The sequence below is a fragment of the Myotis davidii genome, unplaced genomic scaffold (genome assembly GCF_000327345.1).
Source record: "Myotis davidii unplaced genomic scaffold, ASM32734v1 scaffold530, whole genome shotgun sequence".
NCBI lineage: Eukaryota > Metazoa > Chordata > Mammalia > Chiroptera > Vespertilionidae > Myotis > Myotis davidii.
The window spans coordinates 1,031,482-1,052,056 of NW_006282272.1; the positions used below are offsets into that span (position 1 = coordinate 1,031,482).

The window sequence follows — 20,575 nt, forward strand, 5'->3', positions numbered from 1 at the left end:
TACAGTAAAGGCTCCAGTCCAGTATTATTTCAGAGTCCCCTTTCACCTGGAACAGTTTCTCAGCTTTCCTTTGTTTTTCATGACTTTAACATTTTTTTAGAGTATAGGCCAGTTATTGTATACAGTGTTCCTCAATTGGAGCTTGCCTGATGTGTCCTCATAGATTCAGGTTATAGCTTCTCATCCAAAATACTAGTACTTGTATGGTTTCTTTCTCTCTTTAAAATTTAGATCTCGCCCTGGCCGGGTAGCTCAGTTGGTTAGAGCATCCTCCCAATACATCAAGGTTGTGGGTTTGGTCCCTGGTCAGGGCACATACAAGAAGCAACCAATGAATGCATAAATAAATGGAACAACAAATCAATGTCTCTCTCTCTCTCTCTCTCTCTCTCTCAAATCAATAAAAAAAATTAAAAAAAAATTAGATCTCTCATCCATTTGGAGTTTATTCTTGTGTGCTGGAAGATGTGGATCTAGTTTTATCTTTTCCAAAATGGGTGTCCTGTTGCTCCCACGTTATATCTCTGGACTTTCTACTCTATTCCATTGGCATGTCTGTCTTTTAATCTGTCAGTATCATACTGTTTTATATCAGAGAGGCTTTTTAATATCAGACAGGGCTAGTTCACCTCTGTAACTTTACTTTTTCAGTGTTTTCTTAGTTTTCAGTTTTGTACATAAAAACTTTAGGATCAACTTGTCTAGCTCCATAAAAACATTTTTTTTAAAAAATATATTTTATTGATTTTACAGAGAGGAAGGGAGAGAGATAGTTAGAAACATCGATGAGAGAGAAACATCGATCAGCTGCCTCTTGCACATCTCCCAGTGGGGATGTGCCCGCAACCAACGTACATGCCCTTGACCGGAATCGAACCCGGGACCCCTCAGTCCATAGGCCGACGCTCTATCCACTGAGCCAAACCGGTTTTGGCCATAAAAACATTTTTATTTTCATTGGGATCACATTAAATTTGTTAATTAACCTAGGGAGAACTGACATTCTTATGATGTGGGTTGAATTTTGTCCACCAAAAAGCTTTGTTGAAGCTCTAACCCAGCCGTGGGCAAACTACGGCGGGGGCAAACTATGGCCCGGGGGCTGGATCCAGCCCGTTTGTAATGAATAAAACTAAAAAAAAAAAAAAAAAAAGGCCGTACCCTTTTATGTAATGATGTTTACTTTGAATTTATATTAGTTCACACAAACACTCCATCCATGCTTTTGTCCCGGCCCTCCGGTACAGTTTAAGAACCCATTGTGGCCCTCGAGTCAAAAAGTTTGCCCACCCCTGCTCTAACCCCTGGTACCCAGAATGTGAGCTTATTTGGGAATAGGGCTGTTGTAGATGTAATTATGTAGTTAGGATGAGGTCATACTGGAATAGGGTGGGCCCTTAATCCAATATGACTGTTCTTATAAGAAGGAATTCTACCTCAAGACTGTAACAGAAATACTGCCTGAGTTCCAGCTTGCTGGCCTGCCCCCACAGCCTCATGAACCAATTCCTTAAAATAAATGTGTGTGTGTGTGTGTGTATACATATGTATATTTCATATCTTCTCTGGAACACATTGACTGATATTCTGCTGTTTTCCTACTCAAAAAGCTGTCTTTTCATTTGTCAAGCCTATTTTTGTGTGTTTTAAGAGTTTCAAAGTTGAAATGTGTTTTTTATATACATGATTTCTTAAATGACAGCCAGGCTAGATATAAAACTCTTGGCTTGCATTTTCTTTTCTTGGGTTTCTTGAAAATGCTGTTCCAGTCTTGCAATACTTTGTGTATTATTCTTGAGGTCTGATTCCAGGTAAATTTTTTCTTATATCAGTAACTAGAGCAGTGATGGCGAACCTATGACATGCGTGGCAGAGGTGACACGCTAACTCATTTTTTTGGTTGATTTTTTCTTTGTTAAATGGCATTTAAATATATAAAATAAATATCAAAAATATAAGTCTTTGTTTTACTATGGTTGCAAATATCAAAAAATTTCTATATGTGACACGGCACCAGAGTTAAGTTAGGGTTTTTCAAAATGCTGACATATGCCGAGCTCAAAAGGTTCGCCGTCATTGAACTAGAGGCCTGGTACACGAATTGGTGCATGGGTGGGTTCCCTCAGCCTAGCTGGCGATCAGGGCCAATCGGGGCCGTCTCTCCCAGTTCCAGTCGGGGCCAATAGGGGCCAGCCAGCAGGGGAGGGGCTATGGGAGCACTCCAGGGCATATCCAGCCCGTCTCACCCAGTCCTGATTGCCGGACCCCAGCAGCAAGCTAACCTAACCTACCAATTGGAGCGTCTGCCCTCTGGTGGTCAGTGCACATCATAGCGACCGGTCAGACACTTAGCATATTAGGAATATATATATGGATTTGACCTTTTGCCTGGAAGCCCTTAAGATCTTTCTTTTGTCTCTAAAGTATAAAATTGTATTAAGATATGTCTCAGAGTTGATAGACTCAGATCAGTTTTCCCAGGTATGTGGTGGGCCCTTTCAATATGTAGACTTTTCTTATTTATGGAGTTTTCTTGGATTAGTTTTGAAAAATTAGCTCTCTTCCATTGTTTTTTTTTTCTTACATATTTTCCATTTCAACTACTTTTTTTCTGACCCTTTTTTCTTATTTACCTGGTTTTCCATCTTTATGCCGTGTCCTTTATTAGATTTTCATTTGAATCTATTCTCCTTTGGGTTCCTTGTAATTTATTCATTTTAAATGGTTGTCTTTTACTTTGACTTCAATTTTTCCCCAAGTTCAATCAACTCTCTCGCATTTATTTCTACCTGTCTGTCCTTTTCCATTCTTAGTTTTCACATTTCTGATTTTAGGATTTTTTATATTGAAAAACATGTGTTTAAGTATATTAGTTTGGATTTTTCATGGCTGGCTTTTATGGGGAGAATTTTTGGTAGCTGATTTTTTTCTGTTTTCATCTTACAGTAGTTTTGCATTGAATTATTTTTTCTACTCCCAGGCACTTTGTGGACAGAGTTCCTAGCTGGATAGCACCTTCTTCTTCCTCTGAAAGAACAAGCAGGGTTTTGCCACACGGGGTGGGAGTGGGGTGAAGACAGGCAGGGGCTCCCCTGGGGCCCTCCGTCTGTGCTGTGGGAAAGGACCAGCATTAAATTTTTAATTTTAAATCCATTGTGGACATTTGTAATGATAAAAAATACAAGCCTAATTGTTTTACAGTCAACAGATAAAATTGCGTTTTTTAAAATGACTTTTTATTGCCCTAGCTGTGTGGCTCAGTGGATAAAGTGTCAGCCTGCAGACTGAAAGATCCCGGGTTTGATTCCTGGTCATATCGATTGCCTCCTGCATGCTCCCTACCGAGGATCAAACATGGGCATGTGCTCTGACTGGGAATCAAACCAGCAACCTTTCAGTTCATGGGACAGTGCCCAACCAACTGAGCCACACCGGGCAGGGAAAAATTGCATTTTAAATCAATACAATCAGAAAAATTTATAAAAACTATACATTCATTGAAAGTGAACATATATATAGGCAATTAATCACTATTTACTAGTATATTCATAACTTTATCATTACACAGTTGTAACTAAATAAAAAGTTACGAGTCAAAGCAGTTCTCCCACATTAACTACCTATATGCACACCTTAAAACCCATGAATATTAATATTTTAAAGTTTTTTTTTAAATTTTTTTTTATTGATGTCAGAGAGGAAGGGTAAGGGAGAAAGAGAAACATCAATGATGAGAGAGAATCATGGGCCAGCTGCCTCCATGCCCCACACTGGGGATGGAGCCTGCAAGCTGTGCCTGTGCCTGGACCGCGAATCGAACAATGACCTCCTGGTTCATAGGTTAATGCTCAACGACTGAGCCACACGGGCTGGGGATTATTTAAAAATTTTAAATGTGCCCTAACCAGTTTGGCTCAGTGGATAGAGCGTCGGCCTGTGGTCTTAAGGATCCCAGGTTCGATTCCTGTCAAGGGCATGTACCTTGGTTGCGGGCACATCCCCAGTAGGAGGTGTGCAGGAGGCAGCTGATCGATGTCTCTCTCTCATCGATGTTTCTAACTCTCTATCCCTCTCCCTTCCTCTCTGTAAAAAAATCAATAAAATATAATTATAATTTTTTAAAATGTGACAAATAAGCGTGGTTGCTTGTTAGCCTATCTCATTGAGGTTGGATTGTTGACAGTGCTTATGTAGGGATGATATATAGCTGAACTGTTTCTTTCTTTGGTCTTAACATTTATAGTAGAGAAACTAGTCTCACAGAGCTGTTGACAGGAAAGGAAGAAGATATTTTAAAGTAATTCAGAAAGTTCAGGATATTCATTTTTAATTCTCATCCAAAATAAAAGCAAGCGATGATTTATTCCCAAAATGTCTTCAAATCTTCATCCAGCTCTAACAATTTATGATGTAAAAGTTAAATATAAATTCTGAATGTGATATACTTGTGGGTAACAGTTGGCAAACTAACCTTAGCCTATCTTCCATTACAGCATGGTTTGCGGTGCCTGACTAGGACAGCCTGCTCTCTGTGACTCACCATACTTTCCAGTATCCAAACTGGTCTGTGCCTCATGCACTGAGATGAGCCTGTTGATCATGTGTTTGGCTATCATATCGTCAAATTGCTATAAAAATTTCTCAACACTTACCGCATCACAGACTGCTAACAGCCCAGACCCGCCCCAGCCTATGGCCCCCGGGCCCACTGCCTAGTTACCACAGACTCCTTGGATATTCCGGGGTAGCCGGAGGTAGAGGGAATATTGATAGAGGAGATAAAAAACTCACAAAAACCACCCAAGACCTTGTTATCTTTTGAGGTGACAAGAACATCGACCCCCTGATTCCTTCCTCATTCACTCATGTGTTATGCTTATATGTTCTAAATGTTTTTCTTTCCTTCCTTGTCCCACCCATCTTTCTCTCCATCACATAAAGGTATCACATAGAGGTGGTTTACTTGATATTTAGTAACAAGTGCTCAGAAAATAATGAGGACATGTCAAAAGGACACAGGCGCCAAAGAAAGGGGCTCCCAATGGCCAAATCTGGGACAATTGAATGACAAAATAAATGATTATAATCCAGTAATGGGTTATAACACAGAGACTAAAAGAAATATCCACGAGTTCAGGTAATCTATCTATATATAAAAGGCTAATATGCAAAGTGTCCCCTTGGGAGTTTGACCTGGAGACCGGGAGTTCACTCGCTTGCTATAATGTGCGCTGACCACCAGGGGGTGGTGTGGAAAGAAGGGGAAGGAAGGCCCCAATCAGCCCTGATCACCAGCCAGGCCTAGGGACACTACCCATGCATGAATTTTGTGCACCGGGCCTCTAGTATAAATAGAATAGGCAAATTAGTGGGAGAGAAGGGAAAGCTCTTTACAGAATTCCAATTAGTAAGTATATTAGGAATAATTGAGAAAATCATTATTTGGCTAACACCACAGTAATAATTATTTCAGGCAAGAATCATTAATGGATGCTAAAATGAATGGGTAAAAGTAGGATGAAAAATGGGATTTAAACATCGTCTTAAAGTGTCTAAGTATAGCCTGGTCAGTGTGGCTCGGTGGTTGAGTGTCAACTTATGAACCCGGAGGTCACAGTTCGATTCCTGGTCGGGCCTGGGTTGCAGGCTCCATCCCCAGTGTGGGGCGTGCAGGAGGCAGCTGATCAATGATTCTCTCTCATCATTGATGTTTCTTCCTCTCTCCCTTCCTCTCTGAAATCAATAAAAATATATATTTTTTAGAAAGACATAGCAAAAGAAAATAAAAATTGATCCAGTATTATTCCTAATAGAATTAGGCTATAAGCAGTATCTACCACATATAAAATCTCAGATGTTTTATAAACCCAGAATAGTCTACCAATTAGATACGAAGTGATTGGGTTTTTCTCTTTCAGTGCCAGTGGAATATCAGCCACGAGTCTGGCTTTCCTGCCTCTCACACCCTCTGATTTATGTTCCTGAACAAATGAGACTTAATTTAAGAGCAAATCATCAGCAACAGGTATAATAATCTTGGCAGAACATTTATTTTAATTAATTGCTTTCTGTCTAACACAGATAGAAGGGTGCTGATGCCATTTACCCTATAAGGATTAGTGCTGTCATGTAATTAATTTTTTTCTTCCCCTAGAACTTAAAAGTCATCAGTTTTAAATTACAAAGGCATTGGTTTACTTCATTGTTAATCATAACAATCTAACTTTTATGCACTGTTTATAGAAGAAACTTGTGGAAGAAAAATGAATTTTAATCACTGCAGCATTCCAGATTCCTGCTTCCCAGACACAGGCCCTTAGGGGTCCCATGGGGGTCAGTATTTGGGGCTAGGCAGCTGAACAACCCTCACCCCATATACTTGGCAGTGGGTAGCGGTGGAGAATACTTGAGTGATTTTAGAACAGTGTAGTTTGTCTTCCCTGTGGAGTTGACTCTCAGCTTCATTATTATTTACAGTTTAATGGGAGGCAAAAAGAAAACAAATATTTCCTCCACGCCGTGGATGCTTAAACACTGCGGCTGCCGAAGGTATCTTGCAGTAAGTGGTAGAAAACACAACCAAATAGACTCCGTTTTCTCAAATCTGCCGACCCTCAATGTTACTTAGAAATGATTTGATGATCTTTCCAAAGAGGCAGCAACAGCTGATACTAAACCCACGCAAGGTACCCAGGGGCAGGGCAGCGTAACTCTCATAAAATAATTTACATCATCGTGAAATTTTAAATTCTAATATGTAAGTCATTTAAGAAAATTATAACCTTTAAGCCTCTGCTTTGGATAGTCCTTCATATTCTAACCAGTTAGTTGCTTATTCATCTTTGAAAATGCTATACTATAGGGAAATTGAAGCCTTTCCTTCCTAAAGTCTAGTGTGACTTGATCATATATTCTGTATAAATGCAGTAACAGGAGTGGTGATCAAAGCGTCAGGCTTCTATCTGGTACAGCCTCAGGAGGCAGTGAGAATAAACAAGTGTTAAAAAGAAGCATGAAACCATGTAACAAAATAGCCAATTCTGATGAAATAAAATCCTGTTTAGTTAGGGTTTTACCATATAAAATAGATTCAGTATTGAAATGACACAGATTTGGAATCATTAACTTTATTTGTCACTCTTCACAGACATTGGTCCACTTCCACATCAAAAGTAGGAACATCTACACTTAGTCTTTGATAACAATGTTGTACCACGAACCTTAGTAACTTACACAGAGAAAAGTTACTGAAATAAAGAGATTTTTATATTCATGACCCTAGACATCCCAAATATTTGTCCTATCTGTATAATTATGAGGATTTATAACTCCACAAAGCTATTTCTTGTTAGTTTTAGTATTTTTAATATCCACACTAGACCATCAGATCAGCAAACTTTCAAGAGGTTGAAAAACAGATGCAGTTCCAAATCTAAGTGACTGTATGTGCACATGCATAGTCTAGAGCTGCTCTAAAGTTAAAAATCTCCTCTTGTTTCAGAGATACTTACATCAAATTAAGACATTTATAATAGCTCATAGTACATAACAACCCAAATAGCATTTTCACCTATCCTGTAAGGAAGTAAAGCATTCATAATTTTAATAAATTCAGTGCATTTTGTAAACATAAATAACACAAGCTATTCTAAATGTTTTACATTTATTTCAGTGCATTATTTTCAAATACTAAATGGAATGAAATTATAATTACTGGTTATATCATAATTGAGCATATTACGGAATCTGTTACACAAACAATTCACATCAGTACTATAATTCATTCTAAAACAACCTCACAGGCACACACAAAATAGAGAACAAAATTTGCTTTTAAAAACATTTAAAGTGTACTGTCTTCTTTACCCTAAAAGATATATTTTCACAAAACAGCCAATTTCCAAACCCCTTTTCTAAGTTTGACTTAAGGAAAGTTCAATCCATTCGAATCTTCTGGTTTGTCATCCTGTAAATGATGCTATCATATCCAGGATCCATGTTCCAAATATTGTAAGAGGTGATAATCACAGCCAAGGCCAAGCCGATCATTATCCAAAGTACCATGTTGAAAATCACTGAATACTCAAAATTATACTTATAAGCAAGATTATAGGGACTTGATGGGTTCTTCTACAATGAAGAAAGAAAATCAAGAGGGAAGAATTTTAAGATAGGAAATTACCCCAGTGCAGTAGCTCTGATTCATCTCTCTAACAAGCATTTATTCCTAAGTGGCATAAGAGCTTATACGAGGAGGAACCAAGAAGGGAGCTTTCAAGGAGATGATCACACACACTGTTGATTAACTATAAACGGGTTCAACTGCCATAGGTGACTTGAGATTTAGTGGGTTTTTTAAAGTTAATGTCGCAGTTTTAAAGCAGGATCTCAGAATGTGCTCACCTCTTGTTTTGCCTGAAGGATGGTCCTTGTCTTCCTCACAAGGGATGTGTCGAACGATCTGACAGTCACCAGCTCTACCACTGCATTCCCACCATAGAGACCGTACATGTCATCTGCAAACTGAGGAGTCAGTGACATTACATTAGCCTTACTACATATTTGTTTAAGTTCTTTGTGAAGCTCCTATGCATCTACAAGAACAACATACCTACCTACTGGCTCATGAAATAGAAGCAAGTCTTAAAAGTCTCAATATACATTCAAATGTTCCAAATAACTTTAAGGGCCTGGATTTTTGGCAGATAAGCTGGGAGAAGGGGAGTAGGGAAGGGAAATAAAAGAATCTTTCTAAGTGGTCTCTGGTTAATCACAAACATCTACAAAGATTTACTGTGAAACCTCATTAAAGAGTTACAGGCGAGTAACTTCAAGAGCAAGAGAAATGAGCATTTATTACATATCTACTAAATGTCTGCTACTGGCTTGGTGCCCCCCTTTGGTTATTTCATAGTGTTTAATGGGGACAGAGTTTCAGTTGGGGAAGATGAAAGTTCCCGTAATGGGTGGCAGTGGTGGTTGCACGACAACTTGAATGTACTTAATGTGACAGAACTCTATGCTTAAAAATGATTAAAGTGCTAAGTTTTATGTGATGTATATTTTAGCACGATGAGAAGAAAAAGGTATTGTGCTGGATGGAGTTATCCATCATATCCTACGCTGCCTCTGCCAGCATTCCAGATGTCCCAGTATACATATACATCTTTGCTCTACTCCATCCTTGGCCACTAAAATGAGTTCTCCAAAGAGCGTAAGAGTTCAAGCAATTAAGTATTTCACCTAAGGAGACTCTTCCATTAAGAGGCTAAAAGTGAGATGGTCATACTGTGACCTCTCATACCCCACTGATAATTTACCTTTTGTAGGGCATCAACAAGGATCTTAGAAGCATCTCTGAATTGTTCAGAATCTTCTCCGTAATGTTTCCCAATTTCATCCAGACCTGCCAGCTCCAGTGAATATAAGTCAGGAGAATGGTCCTTGGCTAGATGCTTATGTCGAGACAACTGAGGAGAACAAACAAACAAAAGGAAGTGGATGAAATGCCAAACACAGCCAAGTGAAGTTTTATGCCCAACTAAACTAGGCTGAACAGAACCAGCCCATGTGCCACAATACACAAATAGTCTAAAAAATGGCGGCAAAGGGAGCTGGTTTAAATGGGAGTTTCCGATAAATCCAACATAAATCTCACTTTTAAGAGCAGTTCCAGGACTACATGAATATTTAATAAAAGCTCTTTTTAAATTTTCTTTTAAAAACTTCAGATATGAAAGAACAGATGGTTGGACCAGTCTCATCCCAGAACATGAGCCATCAATGCTCAGAGCAGACACTTCCCACACGCCCTCCTGGACCCCCGGTGGCCTCCCGGACTGGGCTTCCAGCTCCCGAACCAGCCCTGCTGAAAAAGTTTGGGCAACGACTTCAGTAGACAGCAAACAGGTACATTTTTCTGTTTCAATCACGGGAGGATTTTTGTGAAAAAATAATGCACCAAAAATACCCTTTTGACAGATTTATTCCCTTCCTGACTTGGTGGACAGCTTTGTTAGTCCAAACTGTTGTTTCTATTTTAGATACAGGATTTAAGTCTTAATGTCTGACAAGAAATCAATAGCCAAGCCAGGGCTGCAGCTAGGGCGGCCCACTCAAGTCCTGTGTTCTTGGAGGATATACTTACTATCTCCTAGGAGTAGAAATCCACAATAATTTGACTAACGAGAGATGAGTTCAAAATTCCCACCACCACCACCACTTCCTCAACTTCCATGGCATCATAAATAAATCCAGGGCATGCTTGATCCACCTTTTCTATTGGCTTATCATGCAAAGATTCTCTAGAAGTGTCTTCTGGCACCAAAATAAATGGGACTGAAAATCAGAGCCTACTCACCAAACTGGAAATATCATGTAGAACTTGCAGTTCAGAAAGAAAGAGCAGATCGACCTGCAGAGCCAAAAGAAATGCGCAGTGCCTCAAATATGCATCGCGGTCTGTGTTTGCCATTTACCAAGTAAGGCGCAGGGCAGTACAAATGTTAAGCACATAAGCGAGCTTATGCAACAGTTGTCCTCCATTTGGTAGGTTCATTTCAATGGAAAATACATATAAGACAGTTCCCAACAGAAAGGGGATGGTCATTCCCAGCACAGTGACCATCACTCAGTAGCTGCATTTCTTTTTTTTAATGTTTTTATTGATTTTTTAGAGAGAGGGGGAGGAGGGGTAAGGGAAGGAGGGAGAGGGAGAGAAAGAAACAGATAGACAGACATCCATTGGTTGCCTCCTGCACACCCCCTGCTAGGGAATCCAACCCACAACCTGGGCATGTGTCCTGACTGGGAATTGAACTGGTGACCTTTTGGTACGGAATGACACTTAACCAACTGAGGCCTCCCAACCACGGCTCAATAGCCATATTTCTGATAAAGCTATAGATAAAGCATCTAAACTCTATAGTTTTCCCTCAGGGCATCAGAATGTTCTGGCACACTGCTGCAAGGTCCTGCCAGTGGCCCAGTTTGCTCACATCCCTTGAGGCGGTGGTCCTGGTCAACCACAGGAGGAGGGGAGGGTGCCATGTGGGTAAGAGGGTGCATGAGCGGGCGGTGAAACTGACAGGCCTGAGCCATCAGTACGGGTGGCTCCCTCCACTGCGCTGTCAAGAATAAACTAGAGCCCTAGCCAGTTTGGCTAGGTGGATAGCGTGTCGGCCTGAGGACTGAAGGGTCCCGGGTTCTATTCTGGTCAAGGCTCAATCCCTGGTCAGAGTGTGTGCAGGAGGCAACCAATTGATGCATCTCTCTCACGTTGATGTTTCTCTCTGTCTCTCCCCCTGCCTTCTACTCCCTAAAATTCACTAGAAAAATATCCTCAGGTGAGGATTAGCGAAAAAAAAGAAAGAAAGAAAGAATGAACTAGAAAAATGAGGTAACACATCAGAAGTGGCAGTGAATGATGGCACCCACACTGCCAGATTGGCCCAGCTCCATCAGCCGCCAAGTAAATCCCATGATTTCTGGTTTGTCCAGATTAATTGGTGACAACCCTCACGCGAGAATGTAATACTATTTACTACTACAGTTCAACTCACCAAAGGAGTTTACTCATGCAGTTCATGAGCAAACTACACTAGAGGAAAGAGGAATCTACTCCAGCCATAAATTTGCAAAAGTCAGGAGCATAAGAAAGGGGAAAGCAGTAATGAATTTAACTTGTTCATTCGGTAACTATACTTACTTCGTTGTTCCTGCTCAGGGAATTGAGGGGAAGGGAGTTGAGAACAGAGTTTTCTTGAAACAGGCGACTGCGGAGCTGTCGTAACGTTACTGCAAGATCTTCAAAAGCTGAATTTGCCTTCCCCACCATGTACACTCTCTGCAAGAAGAAGCCAGAAGTTTAAGCTGTGTTCTCCAGAGTAAGCCCAATGTACAGAGGTCTGGCGGCATTGTTTCTAAAACTGGCTTTAAGTTTTCATTAACTAATGAGAGCTGATATCTTAAAGCACCGTAAATAAGAAGTATGTCACTTACTTCCTCGCTGGGAGCCAACTGCAAAACTACTGGAGTTTCTTCAGAAAATAAGGAGTGAATGGAATTTGCAACACTGTCAAGGTTAAAAGGAACCGCCTGAAATTTAAGAGGAAGACGTGAATTATTATCTCAACTAAAGTGGGAAGAAAAATCATTCAGATGGTATTTAAAAAGGAGCCTCAAAAAAAAAAAATCACATCCACACACAGAGCCCTCTGAGGATACGGAAGGTCAGACAGCCTCCTAGTGGGCCAATGAGCCTGTCCCCCAGTGTGCCCAAACAGGAAATAACCTCCAAACCCCATGGACGCAATGCTATCTGCATAAACATCCTTCCCTAATGGTCATGTGTGTATTTAAACAGCAATGCCTTTGGTCTCAAAATTAATTAAACATGCGACAAAGAATGGATATTCTACCATAAAGTATTAACTCTCATTCAAGAGGTCAGACTATACCTGAAACCCATATGATGCCACTAACCAATGTCAACCCAATGTATTTAATAAAACAAAGCAGGTCAGAAGATTTTGAATTTAATTGAAAGAGAACAGACCTCATTTTTTCATTTCAAAATTTTAAAAATGTTTAAAAAGACTTAGGGTTTGTCTTCAGATATACTGAAGACTCTTAGACAAGGCATGAAGTATGTCACAGAATTTCATAGGTCTTGTATTGTAGGAGCACATGATATTAAATTGAAATAACCACTTGGGGTAAAATCGTTTTTTTCCTTGAACTTTTTTTTATTAAAGTGTAACATGCAATACAGTGCACAAATGTTGGGGTAACAGCTCAAGGAATGTTTACAAATGGATACACTCATATAATCCCCCCAGATCAAGACCGAACATTATCAGCACCCTAGAAGCCTCCCCACTCATCCCCAAGAATTCCCAAAAGTTTGACTTCTAGCCTCACCAATCTCTTTTTGCCCTACATTAGTTTTTACAATAAATTGCAGTAATTTTCCCCTCAAGATAATTATTGTATTCTCAATATTGTGGTATTAAAACAAGCAGTTTAGCCTGGCTGGTGTGCTCAGTGGTTGAGCGTCAGCCTATGAACCAGGAGGTCATGGTTGATTCCCAATCAGGTCACATGCCCAGGTTGCAGGCTCGATCCCCAGTGTGGGGCGTGCAGGAGGCAGCCGATCCATGATTCTCTCTCATCATTGATGTTTCTCTCTCTCTCTCTCTCTCTCCCTCTCTCTTCCTCTCTGAAATCAATAAAAATATATACTTAAAAAAACCCCAAAAAGCAGTATAGCAGTAGTGGTTTTGCTTTAATGGCGATTTCTTATAGTAATTCCTTTTACTATTAAAAGGTTCATGTTTATAAGCAGCAAAGTAATGCTAACGTGGTACAGGCAGAAATTACTGTGATTATATCAATCTTACTGATCAAATCCCACCATTCATGATGCTGTGAAACAAAATCATTGAGTTCATGAGCAACTGAAGAGAGGAGAACCAAGCTTGCAGAAGCGTCCTGCTTTGCAACCAGCCAGTTCACTGCCTCCGACTCGGGGGGAACACGAGGACATGGACCCAGTTCTCCGGCCTCACTGCGCCTAGTGAGAGGGCACGCGTGGCAGGAAAGTTGAAGACGGAAGGCAGCACGTCCCTAACCAGCAAGCTGGAGAAGCTAATGAGCCCGAGGACTGCCTGAGGTGAAGGAAAAGCAAACGTTACAGGGACCGCTCCTTGTGTTCGGTGACTTCTCGGTACTTGGAGTGGAAGGAGGGTCCCTCACGACAGCTGTCAGCCTCCAGTCTCCTTACAGAACAACGAGGTGAAGTTCTGAAGGGAAAGTGACAAGGTAACGCCCGAGATGGTGTCGGAGAGACACCGCAACTACTTTCAGCTTTTCGAGCATGTGTCTGCCTTTATCTCATACAGGGAACCGACAAGTGTGGGTACATTTACAGCCACCGCGTCATTTTTGTAACAGGAGTTGTTTTACTTATCAGTCAGCGCATCCAAAAAAAGACAAGTGTGCTCAGAACACGGTTCACAGTGACAGCTGACAAGATGGAATTGAGAACGCACCCTGTTGGTCTGGGCAATACTCACGTTCTCCAGCGGGTAGGAGATGACGCCACCCGGGGGCAGCACCAGCCTGTCCACTCCCTTCACCAGCACCAGCACGGTGGCCTGAGGACGATGGAATAGGTTTCCCACGGCAAGGCCCGGCCAAGAAAGGTCCTAAACGTGGAAAAGTGGGAAACGGTGCTGAGTTAGCAACTCGGGAAGCGTGCCGGAGCCTGCGGTGAAGAGCTCAGGGCTTCTGCGGACACTGGCGGTGAGCGCCCAGGAGAGCAGGTGTTTTATTCCAGGTGGTAGCTGCAACCGCCTAAGCAAGGATGCGGGTTTCTATCTCCATTTGCTTAAAAACTTCTACGCATTTCAGCAAATCTCTGATGGAAAACCGCAGGCAAGTGAACAAAACATAGGTACTTTGCAAATCCCAGGTGACAAAATGTCCTTGTCTTCTTACAACCATGGCATTTCCCCCTCACTGCTTGTCCTTACCTACATCACTGTTCCCTGTCACTCAGGCTCATTAGCCCTGGCCGGGTGGCTCAGTTCATTGGAGCATCGTCCCATCACCAAGTTTGTGAGTTCAGTTCCCGGTCATGACACGTCACCAGGTTTCGGGTTCAATCCCTGGTCAGGGAGTGTACAGGAGGCAATTGATCGATGTTTCTCTCTCACATAGATGTTTCTCTCTCTCTCTCTCCCTTCCCCCCTCCCCCTCTCTCCTCCCACCCCTCCTCTCACTCTAAAATCAACCGAAAACATCTCAAAAAAATTTTTTTCATTAGACTAAGCTCTTTACATATAAAACAAAATTCCTACTTAATTGCCATTTGTCATCAAATTTAAGTCTGTAAAGAACAAAGTACAGATCTCATCCTTAAATGTAACCGCCAGTCCTGCTCATGCTAGGCGCTCAGGAGCCCTTCCCACAGGCCCCACGAGCGGGTGCCCAGGCACTGCTTCTGGTTTCAAGGGCAGCCAGGCCCCGGAGGCCAGCTCCTCACAGTGATGGGTGATATCTGGAGGCCACACCAAAAGCACCCAACGTATAAATAGGGAGATGACAGGAAGACGGAGCAAACGGAATCCCTTTTCTTCTGGGGCACAGCTGGACATTCCTCATACTCGCTGGGTCCCAGCCGCCTCTGCTACATCACATGATCGCTGTTACTGTGTGTTGCAGCTTCATGGTTGGAAACCGTGATCCTAGGCTATTCCTTAACTGCTGACAACACTATTTTCCTAAACTCAGGCAAGATGACACACATTTTTTCATTCATAACAAATTATAAGAGACTGAGTGTGTCTCCCACCCCAAACTCATATGCTGCGCTCCTAGCCCGTAGAGCAGTGGTTCTCAACCTTCCTAATGCCGCGACCCTTTAATACAGTTCCTCATGTTGTGGTGACCCCCAATTTCATTTGACACATGGAACATAATGAAAGCACAGTGATTCATCACAAAAACAATATGTAATTATAGATGTGTTTTCCGATGGTCTTAGGCGACCCCTGTGAAAGGGGATGGTATCAGGAGGTGCTTGGTCATGAGGATGGAGCTCTCACGAAAGGGGTCCGTGCCCTCATAAAGGACCCGAGAGCTCTCTGTCACCACGTGAGGACACAGCAAGAAGCCCAGTCTGCACCCTGGAAGGGCCCTCACTAGGACTGGAGCTCACACAGCCTCAGGATGGCAAGAGTGGCCGCTGCTTATAAGCCACCCCATCCACAGTGCTTTGTAACAGCAGCCGGAACTAAAACTAAAACACAGATCTATCACATGTACTGAGAAAAATAAAAGTATACGTCCTATTAATAGTAGGACAGATGTATTCTCTTATAGACAAAGAATGTCACTACTCTGAATATTATTACATGGACAATGATTTATAAGGATTTGGTTTCATAAGCCAAGCTTGTACTTACCCCAAGTCTCCCCAACTACAAATGAGCTTTTTCACTTTTGCAACCTGTACCAAATATACCTGTTTGCTTGTTGCTTTCTTGGGCTCTTTGCAGAAATCAACAAAAATGCTTTCAGAAACCAAAAAAAATTTATTGATTTGAGAGAAAGAGAACATCAATGTGTTGTTCCACTTATTTATCCATGCATTGGTTGACTGGGGATGGGACCATATTGGGATGACACGCCAATCAACTGAGCTACCCACCGGGGCCCAAATCTATATATTTAAATACACATACTTCTTTCACAGAGAAGCCCATGGACAGTGCAGCCACATCTGGGATTCGCTCTCCGGGTATAGGCCAGTTTCCATCGCGGAACACAACAGACCCCGGGGATCTTAATATACTAAACTCGTTCCCCAAAACACCTGAGAAGAAAACAGATTAGTAAGTGAATGATGAGCATCATAAATCTTTTGCATCCATGTTGAAAATTATGAAGTATGTTTCCCCATTCCCAGTGAGTTAGCATATTAAATCATGGGGGACAAAACGCCGAATCCTAAATAAACATCAACGAATTCTTTTTCAAGATATCACTCTGAGAACTGAAGTGCACACATTCTGCTGTAACAAAGATACAACTACGAAACGGGATTCCCCTCATGATCTAGATGACTTCCTACAAGTGGCCCTTAAACAGGGGCATGTGGCAGTTTGTCATGTTAGAAATCAGTGGCACGTCTCCAGAATTTAAGAAACAAAAACCAAACTCTAGCACAGACTAACAAACAAAGAGGAGTGAAACTTAAAAACTCGAAATTATTTCTACCATCGACCCTCTCTTCAAAATGCAAATTCATCAAATTTCCTAGCATTTCACCCTAAAACTTTAGTAGGTTAGTATCTTCGGAAAGATCTTTCCTTTCATCCCACAGGCAAACCTACTGAAATGAAGACTGTCATGTGGGGGCACCTGTTACCAGTGAGGACACAAAACACTTCAGACCATAGAAACAAAATTCAGGAAATAGTACTTCCAATGGACATACGAAGAAGGTGAGAAAAGGTATTCTGTAATAAGAAGGTCAACTAGTCTAGGGATATGAGGCCTTGGAATAAAAGATGGGAGAAGCCTGGCCGGTGTGGCCCAGTAGTTGAGCGCTGACCATGTTTGGTGTTGCAGTGTTGACAGTAAATAAAAGGCCTCTGGTGGTGCTGATAAAATGAGTTGCAATTCAGCGCAGCCACCAGAGCAGAAATTTCCAGATTGTTCTAGCCCGAGGTAGACCAGAAAAAATTAGCAGAATGGAATGGCCCTTTGCAATGGATACGCATCTTGGTACACTAGTTTTGCAAACTAAGGAAAATGGGGCAGTAAGACACCCTTATATTCAAAGCACCACACGCATTTGAAAAACCAAATCTGGATCTGGAGATGGCCCTGTTTTGAGATGTGGCCCTACTCACTCAACCCAGCAAAATTAGACGCAATTCCTTCGCCTTGACTTTATTATTTTTTTAAATATGTTTTTATTGATTTTTTTAGAGAGAGAGATAGAAACATCAGTGATGAGAGAGAATCAGGGATCGGCTGCCTCCTGCACGCCCCACACTGGGGATCGAGCCCACAACCCGGGCACGTGCCCTGACCAGGAATCGAACCGCCACCTCCTGGTTCACAAGTTGAAGCGCAACCACTGAGCCACACCGGCTGGGCCTTTGCCTTGACTTTATAGTTAGATTCTCCTTCCTGTCCGTACAGCAGTCCTGCAGGAGCCCAGCGCTTTAGAAAACATCGGTCATGGACTCCAGACTCTCTAGGTTTCAAAGTGCGGACTGCACTGGGCAGCCTGGGGCCCTTCCTGCCCTCCCTGCTCTCCTAGTCGCTGCCTCCCTCCTAAGGCTGGAAACTCCCAAACACAGTGATGGCTCCCGGGTTTGACTCTCAGCCTGGGCTTCTCTTGAGCCATAGACCTGCATACCCAACAGTCTGCTGCGCATGTCCCTCTAAGCCAGTGGTTCTCAGCCTTCTGGCCCTTTAAATACAGTTCCTCATGTTGTGACCCAGCCATAAAATTATTTTCGCTGCTACTTCATCACTGTCATGTTGCTACTGTGATGAATCGTCATGTAAATATCTGATCTGCAGGATGGTCTTAGGCGACCCCTGTGAGAGGGTCGTTCGACCGCCAAAGGGGTTGCGACCCACAGGTTGAGAACCGCTGCTCTAAGCCCTGTGGATCTTTCAAACCCAGCAGGTTTGGACCGGAATTCCCCCGGTTTCCACCCCCAAGGGTGCCACCGCCTGCCACCAGCTGCTCGGAAGGGTCGCCTTGAAATCCTTCCTCAGCACCACAGCTCATCTGTCCACCTTTTTTCTGATTATCGCACGAGTCCTTTCCCACCCGTGTCCAGTGCACACACTTCGGGCCTCACGAGGCCTGGGGAACTGGTCACCTCGTGACCTGCCTTCCTGTCACCTCAAAATACAGATCTGTTCACTCCTCCTTCAGTTTAACCACCTCCACTCCCTGCCCAGAGCCTTTGAGACCAAATGCAAGGGCACCTCATTAACATTCCTTCTGGGGTCTCTCAATGGAACCCCTACTGTTCACATCTGTCCTCTGAGCCTCCCAGTCTGAGCTGGAGGCTGAGTCTGACCCTTCGGGAACTGCCCCATACTGTGCTGTGGTCTGTGAGTGGCAGATGGAATCAGTGAAAAAACTAAGCAGGTCCTAATTTTTACCTCTGAGGCATCAGTGGCCAAATCAAATCCCTCCTCAACAGGACGTCCTGCAGATCCGTGTGTTTTTGCCCTGCGCCTTTCCTCTCCAGGCTGAATGTAAATTTTTTCCACTACTCCTTGTGACGTGGTATTCATAACCCTAATTCCCCTTTTCTAGTCTTTCTCTGACTTGGTAGCAAGCATTTGAAAGAACTTATGTTTTTTCTCTAATAGAGAAGTCTGATCCCTTAACGATGTCTTCCATTAAATCACATTTAGTCATTGTGGAAAAAACTAATTTAACCTCAGCTGACAAGACCAAGCAGTGCAAATGCTGACAGGATCGGATTCTTGGTCTGCATGAACTAGGCCCGTGGTCGGCAAACTGCAGCTTGCAAGCCACATGCGGCTCTTTGGCCCCTTGAGTGTGGCTCTTCCTAAGCCTTAGGAGGACTCTAATTAAGTGAATAACAATGTATCTCCCTATACAGTTCAAGTTTAAAAAATGTGGCTCTCAACAGAAATTTCAATCGTCGTACTGTTGAGATTTGGCTCTGTTGACTAATGAGTTTGCCGACCACTGAACTAGACTATTCTAGTTAGGAAAGCATGTTAAAACCATGGACCAAACCAAAAACAAACAAATAAACCCCCCTACACGTCCCTGAATCAAAATATCACTCATAACACTAAACATGGAGTTAGCAGATGTTCAGATAAATCACAGTATGAAAAGGAAGATTTTTAAAGTTCAAAAACGAAATTTAAAAAATTAAAATAGTCCTGGCCAGTTTTGCTGAGTGGATAGAGTGTCGGCCTACTGGACGGGACCAAAGGGCCCTGGGTTCAATTCCGGTCAAAGGCATGCACCTCGGTTGCAGGCTCCTCCCCGATCCGGGACCTGGTTGGGGGGCTTGTGCAGGAGGCAACCGATGGATGTGTGTCTCTCGTGTTTCTCTCACATTGATGTTTTGCTCTGTCTTTCCCTCTCTCTTCCACTCTCTAAAAATCAATGGAAAAATATCCTCGGGTGAGGATTTAAAAAAAATTTAAAATAAAAAGTTCCCTCAAGTAATTTACTAGATAGATCAGAATGACTTCCCAGAGCCAGACACAAAACGAACAAAACAGCCCTAAAATTTAGGGGGCAGGAAAAAGAAGTATAACTGTCATCAACACAACACCGTGCAATCTGATGTCAAGAACATCAGTGGTCTACACCTCCTACCCCCGCAGAATTCAACCCCAATTCAAAAGGGGTGTCCCAGCACCTCACTCAGCAGAGGCACAGGCCTCCTATAGATTCTAACCTATCGGTTTTAAAGCCATACACTGGGGAACGGAACCCAATTCCTCCCAATAGTTTTCAACGTGGCCTCTTGTTGGCCACAGTCTGCGCGTGGTCCCAGCCCCCATGGTTCCCACGGTCTCACACAGGGGTAGCCCTCCCACTGCCTGGGCCACAGCACCTGCAACGGAAAGGCCCACGCTCTGGCGAGAGCTGATCTGTGTGGTGTTGGGCAATGTCCTTGGGCGTCATCACTCTAAAACGAGCAGGATCTCCTCGTGTAAGGGTTGCTGTGAAATTAAATGAATTACGTGATACACCAGAGGCCAAATCCTAGCTGACTGCACGCCCCTTGCTGGATGTCAGGGAACCTCGGGTCCCCTCAGGAAGCTACCATGATCTGACATGTGACCCTAAGCACGTGACTCACATCTCAGTGCCCACATCCTTAAAATCGCTAACTGTGACAGGCAACTGAGAGGGGCTCTGAGTTCGCCTTTAGGAACGACCATGACTCCACCTCCAACTTCTGTCTCCCGAAACAATCACTGATGCCAACTGCTAGGAATGGAGACACCAAGAAATGCCAAGAAATGCAGCCGATGGCAG

The 20,575-nt window shown here is 42.7% G+C and overlaps 1 protein-coding gene across 1 annotated transcript in view; it reads right to left on the minus strand.

The window, feature by feature from the left end:
* Window positions 1–7,107: 7,107 nt before the first annotated feature.
* Window positions 7,108–20,575, minus strand: part of ATP6AP2 (ATPase, H+ transporting, lysosomal accessory protein 2) — a 33,895-nt gene continuing 20,427 nt past the window's right edge. The window contains exons 2-9 of the mRNA XM_015558395.1: window positions 16,248–16,388; window positions 14,076–14,207; window positions 12,001–12,096; window positions 11,708–11,845; window positions 10,361–10,414; window positions 9,321–9,470; window positions 8,404–8,523; window positions 7,108–8,130 (exon numbers count right to left, since the gene is read on the minus strand). Coding sequence (XP_015413881.1) covers window positions 7,936–8,130; window positions 8,404–8,523; window positions 9,321–9,470; window positions 10,361–10,414; window positions 11,708–11,845; window positions 12,001–12,096; window positions 14,076–14,207; window positions 16,248–16,388 — 1,026 coding nt within the window. The 3' untranslated portion in view covers window positions 7,108–7,935. The remainder of the gene's footprint in view (window positions 8,131–8,403; window positions 8,524–9,320; window positions 9,471–10,360; window positions 10,415–11,707; window positions 11,846–12,000; window positions 12,097–14,075; window positions 14,208–16,247; window positions 16,389–20,575) is intronic.